The sequence below is a fragment of the Dromiciops gliroides genome, chromosome 4, assembly GCF_019393635.1.
Source record: "Dromiciops gliroides isolate mDroGli1 chromosome 4, mDroGli1.pri, whole genome shotgun sequence".
Lineage (NCBI taxonomy): Eukaryota > Metazoa > Chordata > Mammalia > Microbiotheria > Microbiotheriidae > Dromiciops > Dromiciops gliroides.
In genome coordinates, this window is record NC_057864.1 from 297,370,799 (window position 1) to 297,387,469 (window position 16,671).

Genomic DNA, 16,671 nt, shown 5'->3' on the forward strand with positions numbered 1-16,671 from the left:
GGTTCCCTGACCTGTGTATGTCTAGGACTCTTTACACTCCCTTATGCTGTATCTCTCAAAAATGTTCCTTAAAACATTTTAAAAACTGAAGCCATTTCATAAAATACAAGTATCCATATGCAGAACCTGCTGTTATCCAGGTTGTTGTTTTTATGGTGAATTGACTAGTTTGAATTATATAATAGAGTTGGTTTTATTATTTTTAGAAATACTGGGGGGCAGCTAGGTGGCGTAGTGGATAAAGCACTGGCCCTGGATTTAGGAGGACCCGAGTTCAAATCCGGCCTCAAACACTTGACACTTCCTAGCTGTGTGACCCTGGGCAAGTCACTTAACCCCCATTGCCCTGCCCTCCCCCAAATACTGGGGATTTGGCACTTTGTACATAGCTTATTGCTGTTTTTTTCCTAGTGGAATATAATGCCTTTGAGAGCAGGAATTAATCCATTTTTATATTTTCAGAGGGCTACAATGCCTTGCACATTCTTTGACAAGAGGGGATTAGGATGGTACTAATCCAAGATTTCATCAGGGTAGGAAATTCACTCTAGTGATGCAAATCTGCAACTATAATGTATAATCCCAGAGAGCTGTCTGAGGTACTAATACATTCACACACTCATTATGAATTTGAGGTATTATTTGAACTCAGGCCATTTTGACTTTGAAGTCAGCTCTCTATCACTATATACACCATGCTACCTCTGTTTTGCACATAGGCTAATAATGATGGTTGAATTGACTTGAATTTTTCAAATAATATTCTTAATGACTGTGTCAAGACAAATTAAGAGAGATTGTAAAGGTTAGGGAGTTGGTCTCAGAAACCTGGGCTCACATCTTACCTCTAACATACTAGCTGTGTGAACTTGGGCAAATCACCTATTGTTTTAGTACTTTAGGGAAGTATCTAAAACTATACATTTCAGAGAAGATGAAAACTTTCATTGGTAGAGTTTCCTCATGTGGGAATTTCCTATCCTAGTAAAATCAGAGGTTTTATTTCTTATCCCTATCCCCAAAGAAAGTGTGAACCTGACTAACCAGGTAAATTTTTAAGATGCTTTATGACCCAGTGTCTGTGTTGCCATCTTCACTGAGGTCTGCATGATGGATCAAGGAGAGCGACCATTTGAGCCGTTTTTTGTTTGACAGAAATTTGGAAGAACCATTAAGTATGCATTTAGCTGTGTCCAATCAAGCTTTGAACACTTTCTGTCAGATTTTCCTGAAGCCAGCTTGTGGCATTACAAATTAGGAAAAGCTCATTTATAAGCATTGTTTCTAGATCCCATGCTTGGTTCACTAGGAGAGCTTTGATTATTTTCTGGAAGCCAAGCTAGGCAGAAGTGTTACTAAATAGTCTTAAGTATGAATCTCGTCTCATTAGACTGGAAGACAGAACCTGCCCTGGCTGTTTACAAGGAAGCTCACTGGACTGATCTGATCAAAATGCCTTCCATTTGAATGCCTCCAGCAGCAGCTGTCAGAGAAGCATGTCTCTTCTAACCTGGATTGCTATCCAAGCCAGTGATTATATTATAAAGTAACAAAACAACAGAGGAAAAGCAATGAAAGGCATTTTAAGGAGTTCACTCACCAACTGTATGAATTGTTGCTCCAGGTCCTGGTATTCCTGAGAACTCCTGTTGAAGAGGTCATTAGAAAAGGGCACATTTGTGACTCTCAGGCTGAAGAACACCACCAATTCTTTCCCTTTGGTGGCTGTGGTCATAGAGCTAGTGGTGATGTATTTCACAGTTGTGGTTAAGGTGGTATCTGCTGAGCTGGTTTCTGGGGTGAAAGCATAGCCAGTACTCTCCGTCACCTCATCCATTCTGTCAAGCTCTCGAGCACTGTCCTGGGTACCCAAAATGTGTATGCTGCTTCCTGAAGTCCCTGAGGAAATTGTGGTTTTGGAAATAGATTGGCCATAGATGGGACTGGCTACCACTGGAAGCAGGGTTGTTTGATCAATGGGAAATATGCCTGCTTGTTCAGGTTGAGAGAAGTCACTCCAACCAGTGAAAAATGGCAAAAATTCCATTTGGGTGGGAGATGCTGAGCCAAAAGGAGACCAAAGATTGTCTATGGTTTCTGCAGAAGCATCACCTGATGATTCCATTATATCTGGAAGTTCCCCTAAGAACAGAAAAGGAATAAAAAACAATTCAAGTCAGTTTTATATTAAAATACAAAAGCTTTTTAAAATCAAATTTAAAAGTGTTTAAAAAGTAGAACAACTATATTTTTTCATGCATGTCCTATTTCTTAACTGTGTACATTCACCAAGGATCTATCCTGGGCTTCTTCCTTTCTATTTATATATATTTTCTTGGTGATTTCATCATGTCCCTTGATTCCGTTATCATTTCTATTTATTTATTTATTTTTCTTTGCGGGGCAAGGGGGGTTAAGTGACTTTCCCAGGGTCACACAGCTAGAAAGTGTCAAGTGTCTGAGGCTGGATTTGAACTCAGGTACTCCTGAATCCAGGGCTGGTGCTTTATCTACTGTGCCACCTAGCTGCCCCCTCCATTATCATTTCTACAGAGATGACTCCTAGATCCAAATATCCAGACATGGTTTCTTCTTAGTTCCAGGACTACCCTGTGTGGTGACTAACACTTAGGTATTTAATGAATCCTTATTAATTGCTTGTTTTTCTATCAAGTTAATAATAACATTCAATTGGAATATTGTCCCCACAGATGGGAATTTGAGGATGTGTGAATGTGTGGGTGCTATGCATATTTGAATAAATATGACTTTTTTTTATTTAGTTTGAATCTGATTTCTTCAAAGTAGAGAAATCCTGACATGGAAACTGCCTACCTCTGCAGGTCAGCAATCACTCTACTGTAACGTAAAAAAATTAATCTACGATTTCATTCATATAGGGACTCCCTTTACCAATGCAAAGGGACACTTGTTCTGAAACATCTTCAGTGTTGCTTAGTAGATCTAAGAAGTTAAATGCCTCCCCCGGGTCATAACTAGTATGTCTCACAGGCAGGATACCTCAAATCCAGGTGTTCTTGACTCCAAGACTGGTCCTTTACCCATTACACCAATCTACCTTTCACTCTTATTATGTTTCCTAAATAACTTTTGTGAAGGAGCCATCTGGGTTTCTCAACATTTAATGACCCTGTCATATGACATTGACTGAAAATTTCAGAAGGAGTTCTGAGTTGCTGCCTTTGATCAGTTTTTACTGGATCATTGAAAAGCATTCCCCTGATATTGCAATGTTTGAGTCAATTCTATTTATCTGTGAGCCTGAAATGTTAAATAAAGCTCTCCCAGAAAGATGTGGTGGGTTATGAAAAATAGGCCAGCACTCATAAATCAAGTGCACTGCATACAGGTAAAGGATTGGGTGGATCCAAATAGCAGGATTTCTGTTATTGCTGTAGGAGCAACTTGGCAAATAACTGGGGAAATGGTGTTGAAGTCCAAATACTAAGCATGATGAATGGACTGTCTGAATTCAGTGATGCAATCTTTGGCATCTTCTGTCAGCTAATTTACTACAGTGATATCTGTAAAACTGAGATTTTGAGTGATAAATAGATCCAAAGGGTAAAATAATATAAGTGGTTATTATTTTTGTCAAATCACTGCCCATTTCTTTATTGTGCACAGCCTAAAGAGTGACACCCTGCTCATTCACCTCTGCACTTTATGGGACTGAGGAATGTCTTCACCTTTGGAATTTACTCAGCAGTGTGTGGAAGTCTGAGTCTTATGAGATAAACCATCCTTGGGGACCTCCTGATACTAGAGGTCCACTCAAACCCCTATGGAAAAGCATTAGGAATAAATGGAATGCTTTGTGACTTATCAGCATTTTGCTTTGGCTTCTTTGGGCCTTAGAAAACTGTGTTTAGTTCCCCCTTGTCAGAATATGATCTTTGGTCCTTTCTATTCATGCTTTGGGTTGGTGAAGTTTGTGGCAGTTAGAATGCTTGCTGTTGACTTTATCACCCTGCTTTTGCATGGGCATGACTTTAATTTGCTAGGCTTTGAATCATTCTGGAGTATCTTATATAACGCATAGCCTCTGACTACTCTCAAGTAAATACTCCATTATGTCATATATTCTGCTCATAAGTAACTTCCATCACCTCATTTTATAATCTGAGTCTTTAAATGGCAACATCTAAAGAGGTCCAAAGGTTAGCTGTTTCTCTGTCTTAGTGAGATCATTCAGTTATTTAAGCATGATTAAACCAAGGCTCATTACACTTCATTTTGGATTCAGATCAAAGTTATGGGTACAAAAAGTGGTCAATTCTCTTTAGGTAAAAAAGAATTGGGCAAATCTTGCCTCAACTACTCTTGCCTATAGCCACGGTCAAGTTTCTACCATGTTTAAAAAACAAGATCAAGAGCAACTGCCATCATTTGACCTTATCAAGCTGTGGTCTCTTTTCAAGGTATCACCCTCTATCTATCCTTTCTTTCACAGCCAAACTCCTAGGAGAAGTCATCCATATTCCATTCCTTCACTTCCTTTCCACTCATTAACTCTTTAACTAATGCCTTGAAATCTGGCAAGGACAGGTAATAGGGATGAATACAATCTGGCTTCCAACCTTCAACTTGAAACAAATCTCTCCAGTTACCAATGATCTCTTAATTGCCAAAACTATGTTCTTTTTTCGGTCTTTATTCTTTTTGATCTCTCTATAGCATTTGATATAGCTGACCACCCTCTCTTCCTACATACACTGGCCTCACTGGCTTTTTGTGATACTTCTGCTACCTATGTGACTGCTCCTTCTCGTAACCTGAAATATTGAAGCAAGAAAAGAGGAATTGACCCAGAGAGATTCATGGTTTTGCTAGGTTAATATGTATATGATGGGGGGCAGCTAGGTGGCGCAGTGGATAGAGCACCGGCCCTGGATTCAGGAGGACCTGAGTTCAAATCCGGCCTCAGACACTTGACACTTACTAGCTGTGTGACCCTGGGCAAGTCACTTAACCCTCATTGCCCTGCAAAAAAACCCCAAAACAATATGTATATGATGTCCCCAAGTGGGGATATTCCTCAAGTCTTTGCCATGGGCTTTTTTTCTCTCTTTTGGTCACTTCATAAGTTTCCATGGGTTCAGTTATCTTCCATACATATTCAACTCATATCTATAGATATCCAATTGTGGTTTCTCCTGAGATCCAGTCCCATATCACTATCTTCCTATTAGACATTATGAACTAGATTTCTGTAGGCATCTCAAACTTAGCATGTCTAAAATATATCTAAAATGCATTAGGTTTTCCTTCAAAAACCCACTGTTCTCCATAACTTCAATATTTCTGTCAAGGACACTGCCATCCTTCTGGTCACAGAAGTTTGCAAGCTCAAAGTCATCCCTGACTCTTTACTCTTCTTTTCCCCACAGAGTCAATTAATGGCTAAGTCTTCTCAATACTACCTCTTCAATGTGTCTTGCATCTATCTTCCTTTCTACTCTCATAGTTAGCACTCTGGTTTTGGCCTTCTATTGTGATAACCTGTTAATTGGTCTCCTTGACTCAAGTCTATCCCTTCTCAAGGCTATTGTCGACATGGCTGCCAAGGGTTATTACTAAAGAACAGTTCCGAATATGTCACTGCCTTTCTCAATGGTCTAGTGAGTCTCCTATTACCTCTTGAATCAAATATAGCCTCCTTTGTGAGGCAGTTAAATGCCTCATGACCTGGCTCTACCCTATTTTTCTAGCTTTATTATACATAATCCTTCTTTTCTCTCTTTTCCATCTAGCCATACTGATCTTGCTCTTCCTCACACATGATATTTCAACTCCTATCTTGGTGCATTTGCTAAGACTATCTTTCATACCTGTAATTTCATCTTCATCTATGAGAATCCTTACTATTCTTTAATGCTAAACTCAAACATAACTTCCTATATGATACCTTTCCTGATCCCCTAAGCCTAGTATTTGTCCTAACCCTGCCCTGCTTCTCCCCATTACCTTGTATTTAGTTTTTAAGTATATTTTGTATTTATTTTGTCTCTAGTTATATGTATAAATGTTGCCTTCTGCTATAGAATGAAATATCTTTGAGGGCAGGGCTTATTTAATTTTTCTTTGTTTCCCTGCCATACCTGGCAGATGAAAGGTGCTTAATAAATGCTTAGAGACTGATGAGTAGAAAATAAACTAAAATATTGGATATAGTTTTATTTGATTCTTATGTCATAGTCTGATATAACCATAGAAACCCCTATGAAAATATCAATGTAGTTTTATGTTGCAATAATAAAATCAAAATGAGCCAAGCTAGGGCCATTTGTTTTCTTATGTGAGCTTTGACTCCTGTTAGCATAATTTTGGTTTCCTTTTTATGGCTGTTACTTGGACAAAATTATGCACAGTAGAATATTTTCAACAAAAGTTCATGTTAATAATTCTACTTTTAATTTCAAGTATCAAAACATGGAGGAAGGGAGGCAATATCACAGTGGGATTATCAGCTTTGGCAGTCAGTATTAGACTCAGAATAGAAGCAATATCAGCTCTGGTGGTAATGCTTGGCATGGCAGGCCTCCAGGCCAGCTGGAGGATTTGGATGATGAGTTCCTGAAGCAGATCACAAAGCTGGCATAGAATCAGGATATAGTTGTGTTGGGGGACTTCAACTCTTTGGACATCTGCTGCTCTCCCTGTGTTAGAAGCAGAGATGATAAATTCTAACTTGCTTTGCTGACAGTTTTTTACCCTCTTTCAGTAGGTAGAGGTTGTTTAAAGCCCAATTCTGACAAAAAGAGGAACTGATTGAACTGGAAATGACAGGAAACTTGGCAGTTATCATGCCACTTTAGAATTTATGATAGATAGTGGGTATTATCTGACACATGTGCTAGCCTTTAAGAGAATATAATTCCATGAGTTCAGAGATACAATAGGTAAAACCTAATATACTAACACTAAAAAGGGGACTTGACCAAGTAGATAATAGCCTTTCAAGAATGAAATTCCAGTGTTTTAATTATAATTGATTCTAATGAAGAAGAAAAGGGTAAGGTGTTTAATGAGACAGATGTTGTTCAGTCATGTTCAACTGTTCATGATCCCATTTGGGGTTTTCTCAGCAAAGATACTGGAGTGTTTTGCTATTTCTTTAGCTCATTTTACAGATGAGGAACTGAGGTAAACAGGGTTAAGTGACCAGGGTTATACAACTAGTAAGTGGGTCTGAGGCCAAATTTAATCTCAAGTCGTTCTGACTCCAGGCACACTCCATTGACTGTGCCACTTAGCTTCCTCTGAGATAGATGTGGTTGCACAAGAAATTCACTTTGTGTTTCTTGTTAAGTTTTTAAAGTTAACTTTTTAACTTTTTAAAAATATGTATGCCAGCACCAATAAATGAGGATGAACACAAAAGAGTGGCAAAGTCCTATGAAAAAATGCAGAAGGCCATTAAAAGTAAATGTTTCCTTTTAAAAAAATGCAATAAGGGGAACAAAAAGGCTTTTAAAAAAAAACCTATGTTAGGAGTAAGAGGAAAACCATTGGAAAGATAGCTAGGGCTGGTCCCTAAGGAGGAGAGTGGAAGATGTAGTGAAGACAGAATTCAAATTTTTTTTGCTCCTCTTTTCTCCGACAAGGTAAATGATCTTCAGCTTGGGAAGGATGGAGCAGAAACGGTTAACAGAATTAAAACCTATGATCAGTGAGTTCAAGTCACTTGGTCTGAATGAACTATATTCCTGTGCACTGAAACGGCTCGCTGACACAATTGTCAAATCACTATCCATGAGCTTTGAGAGGTAATGGGGAGTAGTAGGGTTACTAAGGAATAGATGGCAGATAAATATTACCTCAAATCTCACAAACAGGTTGTATTGTATAGTGGCCAAAGTATTGAATGTGCCACAGGGACAGCTAGGTAGTGCAGTGGATAGAGTACTGACACTGAAGTTGGGAAGAACTGAGTTCAAATCTGACCTCAGACACTTTCTAGCCATGTGACTCTGGCCAGGTCACATAACCTCAATTGCATTAAACATCCAGGGTCATTGCCAGTTGTCCTGATAATATATATTACCACTGGATCCAGATGACTCCAGAGGAGAGAGTGAGGCTGGTAACTTTGCATCGCCTTTCCTCACTTAAATCCAATTTATTGCAAGTCATGCAAGTCATGCTATCTGCCATGGTCCTATTTGAGAACAAAGGACGGACAACAACCAACGAATGTGCCACCAGAAAGACGTGGATTCAATTCCTGCTTCCAATGCCAACTTAGCTGTGTGACCATGGACAAGTCACTGAACATATCTGAGTCTGTCCTAATCTGCAAAGTTAGGATGATCATTAGCTGCATTAGCTGTATTACAGGGTGATTGTAAGGTTCATGTGTGATAAAATAATAAAGGTCTTTGCAAATTAAAAACAAACAGCAATTATTATTATGTTGGGTATATCAAGTGATAGGCTGGTGGACTTGATGTAGATTGATGGTAAAATTCTAAGATCATTAAAGTGACTGTAAGTACTTGGAAAGGGAATAGGTGATCATAGCACAACACCTCCCATCATGGGTTTATGAAGAATAAATTATGTCAGTCTTATTTAATTTCCTTTTTATTCTGGACAGTTACTAAATTAGTAGTAAATAGATTGGGGGAATGCCTCAGATAGAATATACCTGGATTTCATCAAAGAATTATATTCTTTTTTTTTTTGAGGCAATTGGGGTTAAGTGACTTGCTCAAGGTCACACAGCTAGTAAGTGTCAAGTGTCTGAGGCTGGATTTGAACTCAGTTCCTCCTGAATCCAGGGCCAGTGCTCTATTCACTGCGCCACCTAGCTGCCCCCAAAGAATGATATTCTTATGTAAAGATGGAGGCTAGAATTCAGGGGTTCATAATCTTTTTGTGCATCATGGATGCCTGCCTAGTCCCCTCAACCCCCAACCTTCAGGCAGTTAGGTAATAGATAATAGTAATAGATACATTCCTGGTCCTGCAGTCAGAAAGACCTGAGTTCAAATCCAGCCTTGGACACTTATTAGATGTGTGACCCTGGGCAAGTCATTTAACCTCTATCTCTCTGAGTCCCCTCAATTATAAATGGGGTTATTAATACCCTGTTTAGCGTTATTGTGAAACACACTACTTATAAAATGTTTAGTATAGTGCCTTGTACTTTGTAGGTGCTTAATAAATGCTTTCCCGTTAGCAGTCTGGTGAAGTTTATGGACCTCTTCTCAGAATAATGATTTTAAATGCATAGAATACTAAGGAAACCAATCATATTAAAATAAAGATATAATTTTCCACCCTGGATTCAAGATCACAGACTCCCTGAAATTATCTGCAGACTCCTTGAGGTGAGGGGGTGGACTTCAAGTGAATAGAAGATATTGGATATATTGGAGCTTTGGGGTTAGTATTGTAATAGATAACATTTAGATAAAGTCCCTTTAGGCTCTCAGATCCTATGGAAATTCTGATAGACAGGACCACAGGCTAAGAGTAGCCTTCTGGTTGCTATTGATCCTACCATCTTTAGGTAAAGATGATCATATACCATATGGACTGGATGTCTGTCTCATAGTTTAAAAGATTTTTAGAGAAGTTGCATGAATTCTTTCAACTATTCAGGACATTTTAAATGTTTTCTCAGTTAAATCCATTCTTTATTTATAAGAACATGGAAGTTAATTTCCTCTTATCTCATACACAATGTAGAAAGAGAATAGTGGCCCATCATATTTCCCTCTAGATTAAATAATGCAAATTCCTTAAGCTTTCTTTAATGTAATAACTTTTCGGTTTCTTAGTAACTTTCCTTTCTTTTCTATTAACTGGGGTTTTTTTTTTTGAGATTGGATGACAGCATTTCTAAAATTTGATGGTGGCAGGTGAGCTCCTCAAACTTGTCTATAATTGGAAATAGTTGCATCCTGTGTGAGACCATGTATTCTCAAGGAATTATGCTGTCAACTTTTGGACATTGTTTGTAACATTATGATAACCTCATAAGCAAAAGGGACATATAAAATGAACATATAAACCCTGGAGGGACCCTATTGTGATGCCTAATCTTTTGTTCAGATGTTGTTATGTAGTCATAGCCTTATGGTACTACAACAGAGAACCTCATGAGACTGAGCAATCACTCAGTAAAAGCCATTTTGAAGTTATTTCACAAATCATAACACCTCCTGCTTATGCTTTTTGGTGTGGATTCCTAGGTTTTGTGCCATAGTTGGCTAATCACTTGAATCCAGGGTGGAAAATTATATCTTTATTTTAATATGATTGGTTTCCTTGGTATTCTATGCATTTAAAATCATTCTTCTGAGAAGGGGTCCATAAGTTTCACCAGACTGCTAACGGGGAAGCATTTATTAAGCACCTACAAAATACAAGGCACTATACTAAACATTTTATAAGTAGTATGTCTCACAATAAATGGGGGTATTAATAGCCCTATGACCTCAGACAAGTCACTGACCCTTCAGGACCTCCAGCTACTTTCTAAAATTGTTAGTCATGGTTAAGTTGCTGATCTGCATCAGCAAAACGAGTTTATATACTGAGATTTCCCTATTAATCAATCAAGAAGCATTTATTAAGCCCTTTCTATTTGCCAGGCACTATGCTAAGCCTGAGAATACTAAGACAAAAGTAAGAACAGTACCTGCCCTCAAGGAGGATGTAGTGGTCCTAGCAGGGAAGACTGCATATAAATATACAGTTACAATTCAAAATGTAATAAATGAATGCAAGGTGATTGGTAGAAGAAGAGAGGCCCTAGCAACTAGGGGAACAGGAAAGTTTAAGGTAGAAGGTGACATTTGAGCTGAGCCTTAAAGGAAACCTCCAGATTCTGAGAGATAGAGGTAAAAAAGGGTACATTCCAGGGCATGAGGTTCCAGTGCAAAGATGCACAAGTTCTGTGTGTGAAGAACAGCAGTATCAGCTTGGCTGGGCTGTAGTGACTGTGTAGAAAATAATATCTAGCAAGGACTAGAAAGGTAGGTTGGGGGCCATGTCTTAAGGACTGTCTGTGACCCTAATTCTTGAAGGTCAACCAATGGATTGCAATCTCAGACAGGTTTTACCATACTAGCGAGGTTCCAGCCAAGCTGAGAAGGTTTCACATATGGTCCAGACAATGAATCGTGTCCGCTTTCTAAGGACTAGGGCTAGTTGAGCATGAGGGGCTTCTCAGCAGTTGGCTGGCCATTTGATCATAAATTCATTGGCTAGAGCAAATCCATCCAGAGGAAAATATTTCTGTTCAACTGAGAGCCCTTTGTTCCAGGGGGAAAGTATGTTTGTCAAATCACAACAAAATATCCCAAATTCAATCCACACCATTCTTTTCCTCCTCTTCAATTCTAGGCACAGTTCATTGTCCAGCTATAGCTTGTCCAAGATACATTTAATGAGGAACTAGCTCTATGAACTATCTCCCTAGTTGTGTAGCATAATCTTAGAAAAGAGGCATTAGACATGGGATCATAAGAACTAGAAGGGATCTCAGAGATCACCTAGTCTAATCCTCTCACATTGCAAATAAGGAAACTGTGACAAAGGGAGCTAAGTGACTCAAGGTTGCACAGGTAATAAATAACTGGGATTTGATCCCTGATCCACCGACTTTAGACACAGTGCTATTTTCACTATACTATGGATAGGTTGGGTTTTTTTCTATGTAGAGAGAATATCATCAGAGAGATTTATGACTGGAAAAGGAGGTGGCCTAGCCATGTATTGAAATTGAAAACAACTAATGGGTGTTCTGTGTGTTTCCACTGGTATCTATTAAATAGCAAAAGAGCTGGGGCAACTAGGTAGAGTGGATAGAGCACCGTCCCTGGAGTCAGGGAAGTACTTGAGTTCAAATCTGACCTCAGACATGTAACACTTACTAGCTATGTGACCCTAGGCAAGTCACTAATCCCATTGCCTCACCAAAACCAAAAAAATGTCAAAAGAGCTAAGGAGGTTTTCCAGTTTTGTTGGATGGACCTTTGTGGGGGAATTTATGGTAGGACATGGACAAGAGTTACACAGGAATGAGAAAATATAAATGGAGTTTCAGAATAAAATGTGAGAAGAAATGCCCACATTGATGAAATCATACGTCTATCAAAGTATCATGGTAAAATGGGACCCACTTCTCCTTCCCATTTCATAGGGCGATTAGGAGGGTTCATGTAAATATTTGCTCATCATATATATGTACACATGCAGGTTTGTATGTGTATATGGTGTGTGTGTCTGTAAAATGAGAGATTCCAAGTAAGTAAGTGTTCCCTAACGTCCCTTCAGAGTGCTCACCCTCTAATGGACAACATTATTGAGAGGAGCAATAGAGATGATTGAGCTATGGCTAGCAAATGAAGTATCTCAAGGAGGGGGAGAAATGCAGCTTTTGAGCATAAATATTCTATAGGAAAGCAAAAATAAATTTTATTTAATATGTAAGTATCAGAAGAATTGGTCTAAACTACGGGAAACAAGAAATGAAAATTCAGTTCAACAAACATTATTTATTAGACATCCATTTTGTGTAAAACATATTAAAAGGACACGATGGATGCAAGAGATAATGTTTTTAAACCACCCCTATCCTTCTAATTGGGACAAAGGGGGAAGCTCAGAAAAGAATTACAATAAGAAATTTGAGAAACGAAAAAACAGGTTAAAAATTAAAAGCTTGATTTGACTGTGTTTTCTTAGGACCTGAAGGGATTAATGGATAATTGAATGATTTCAATTATGCAGGAACTCCCTCTGCTTGATACAGACCACAGTTTCTTAACCTATATTTTTGTCTTTCTTTTCCCTAAATCCTCCATATAGGATATCCAATTTTCTGAAGGTCTTCATTTAAGTCTTTTTCATATTTCATGAGTTCCAGTGTTATCCTGGGATGTCCACTGATCATCTCTCACTCTTGCTATATGATAGGTCTGTCTCCTTTTCCAATCATACATTTTCTGAATGAACTCACTTTATGCCATTTCTTGCATATAAGGTCATTAAGCCTCCAGGTAACCTAAGATTTTGATTCTTCAAAATCTGATATTCTTTGATGTACCTTTCCCTGATGCAGATCAGCAACTTAAAGCATGACTACATTTTAGAAAGTAGCTGAAGGTCCTTTTAATTTGCAGTCTAGAGTGGCGTGAAGTGGGGGTGGTCGTGGCTTATCTGAGGTCGGTGGGGCTAGCATGTGTCAGAGGGAAAACTTGAACCCATGCTTTGCGATACCATGCTGCCTCTTGACTATAGAATTATTGGGAAGGGAAGATTCCACAGAGGGCCATTTTATCATGAAAACCCCCAGGTTTGTGAAATTACAAGTAAGGAAATTCTGCCAGTTACATTTCAACAATCCCAAGTCTGATGCCTAAGCTAAAGGCTCGAATGTATTACTCATGAAATTTTATAAAAATAAAAAAGTAATTGTATTTACCAGCAATAACCTTCTCCTCAGAAGAGCAGCACAAGGTGTTAAACACTGGGTTTGGAGGGAAATAGCATTTGAAATTAATGAGCTGAATAGAGAAATTGAAAGACTGAGGGTGTCCAATGCACTTGGCTATGAGACAGTCAAATTGAATCAACTCTAAGTAATAGGAATCTGACTCAAACCATATTGGAGGATTAGCAGCCTCTGTTCTTTCTGAAGATTGGGGGGACAGCAAGACCTGGAAAGTGGGGGCTCCTAGAGCCCAGCCTAATATGTCTCAAACGAGGGTAGTTTCAGACACAGCAAGGGTAGTTTCAGAGGCTGATGGAATGAATAGATTAGAAAAAGCATGAGTAGGGCCACAAAGAGGAGTACTGAATCACTTCAGAAGAGGGGGACTGCTCTGACTGTTTTGGGGGAGTAAACAGAGGGAAAGGCTGTTAGAACATGGGATAGAATCTAGTAGAAAATAGCAGTGTGGATGCTCTGAGGGATGCCTTGAAAGTTGAATTTAATCAGAGAATGAATAAAATACCCTAAAAACTCAAGGATTTAAAATACCAGTAGAAATATGAAGACTGAATAGTAGAGAAAAAGCATGTTTGGGTCTATTGTGCAAGAATATCTAGGTGAGGGTCATAGTAAATCTATTTCAAATAAACATTACTAGTTACTTTCAAGATAATAAGAGATAATATCTATATAGCACTTAGGTTCATGAAAAATCTTTGCATATATCCTATTGTTTGATCCTTACAAGAGCCCTGTGAGGGCTGTGTCAAGGCAGGAATTGTTTGTAATCCATTTACAAGGTAGGTTAGGCATATAGGATACCTGACCAATGACATAGGCCTTACAAATAAGCATGTGCATGGGCTAGGGAAGTGTTTCCAGGGCTTTCGATACCATCTCCTTCTTCAGGACAATTTACCAATTCAGGAGACTTGGGGCAAGAATGGACCATGGTTTAGCCCCAAAGTCCATTTGAATGAATTTTATTAAATAACTTACTGTGTGCCTACCATTGTGATAAGAACTGGTGATACAAATACAATTAGACTGTTTCTTTCAGTAAAGGAGTTAACACTGTAATTGAAGGGAGACAATATAGAAATGAAAGTTGAGCTGCAGGGTAGATAGAATAGGCCTCATGGCCTAAGTGATGTGGTAGAAATGGGCAAAGGTTAAGTCAGTAAATCAGCTACTTATGGTCCAGTTCTTTACCAAAAATTGATGACTCTCCTCAGCAACAAACATGTATATCTTATACCAGGAAAAGATAAATCAGGGGGGCAACTAAGTGGTGCAGTAGATAAAGCACCGGCCCTGGATTCAGGAGGACCTAGTTCAAATCCAGCCCCAGACACTTCATACTTACTAGCTGTGTGACCCTGGGTGAGTCACTTAACCCTCATTTCTGGCAAAAGAAAAAAAGAAAATCACTAGCCTGGGAAGCCAATATAAATCAGTCTAGGACTTACATCATTTCTAGATGTTAGACTTGATGACCTTGAACTCTAATAGTCTATATTAAACATTAAAGCAAAATATCAAATATGCTGATATGTCTATAAATATATCATAATTTATGTGAATAATAAATAGGTAACATAGTTGGGTTGGGTATCATATCTAAACTTTCTTTGACCAAAGGAGAAAACTTCAAACTATAGAATTTCTGATTCAACTCTTTTAACAGACATGATTTTAGGGACTTTCAAGCCACACCCAATGAGTCAGTGCAGTTAAGATTAAAGGCAATATATCACTTGGTTGAATCTGTTGTTTTTATAAAGGTGCTTACTCATTAATGCAATAACCATTATTAATCAGTGATCAGATTTTGTAAGGAAACATGGCCAGAATTTAGTTTTGAAGGAACTGGGATTAACTAGGAAAATATTTTTTGAGGGAGTCTTGGGGGGCAGAGCATGGTAACTGACTTCTAGTATTTGAAAAGCAATCTTGTGAAAAGGGATTAGGTTTGTTTGCTTAGCTCCCTAGGGAAGATGTGGAAGAAATGGATGGAAAATGAAGGAAAAGCAAATTTAGGCTTGAAGTAAGGGGGAAAATTTATCTGCTATGTAGAAATGTGCAAAAGTCGAAAGGGCTGCCTTTGGAAATATAGCAATTTCTTTCTACTTGGAAATCTTGAAGTAAGACTGGATAATCACTTCCCAAAATGCCTTAGAAGAGGGTTTTTTTAAAAAAAGGAGAGTTGGACTAAAATATCTTTTTGAGGTCGCTTCAACTCTGAAATGCCAAGATTATGGGTGACATGTTTTAAGGGTGTTTATAGGGTTGATGAAAAGGAAATTTCTGTTTGTTCCTATCATTCATGTTCCCCACATGCTACAAGGCTCTAGACAAACTGTTTCCTTTACTCTTTTGTTCACTTTGACCCTCTAAACTAAAACGCTTTCCCTATCTTTCCTCATCTCTTGAATTTTTTCCCAATTTGTTTTTTGTTTTGTGGGGCAATGGGGGGTTAAGTGACTTGCCCAGGGTCACACAGCTAGTAAGTGTCAAGTGTCTGAGGCCGGATTTGAACTCAGGTACTCCTGAATCTAGGGCCGGTGCTTTATCCACTGTGCTATCTAGCTGCCCCCATTTTTTCCCAATTTTTAAAGTCCCATTCAAATGCTACTTGTTCCAGAAGCCTTTTCTGATTCTGCCCCCCCCAGTCAGTAATGACCTTCTCCCTTCGATGCTCTTATTATGACCCTTAATGTATAATATTGTGTATAGTATTTGTAGGTGTTGATGTCTTTGCCCCCGACTGAATAGCAGACTTTGTAAGGGTATGATTACCCTAGATTATGTAACCTCTTTCTCTTCTCTGATGCCTGCTGTTGTACTTTATATGCAGTTGATGGTTGATATTTGCGGTAGTTGTTATTCTATCATCTCTTCCATCTGCTTGAATCCACCAAATTTGAACTCATGGGGAATAGAGTTTCACTTTGGCTACATATAAAATGTAGTGATAAGCTAAATAATTTTCTGGAAATTGTGGTCAGTTTTTATAGCCAATCTGTCTACAACTACTCCAGATGCAAGCCTGGCAGCAGTGTGGTACAATGGAAAAAAACAAAACAATTGTTCCATAGTCAGAGGACATGGGTTCAAATCTCACTTTTTTTTTTTTTTTTTTAGGCAATGGGGGTTAAGTGACTTGCCCATGGTCACACAGCTAGTAAGTGTCAAGTGTC

At 38.6% G+C, this 16,671-nt stretch overlaps 1 protein-coding gene across 1 annotated transcript in view; it reads right to left on the bottom strand.

Moving 5' to 3' along the window:
- Positions 1-16,671, bottom strand: part of IMPG1 (interphotoreceptor matrix proteoglycan 1) — a 168,580-nt gene that overhangs the window by 50,355 nt on the left and 101,554 nt on the right. Inside the window, exon 15 of the mRNA XM_044003434.1 lies at positions 1,601-2,142. Within this exon, the coding sequence (XP_043859369.1) occupies positions 1,601-2,142 (542 nt within the window). The remainder of the gene's footprint in view (positions 1-1,600; positions 2,143-16,671) is intronic.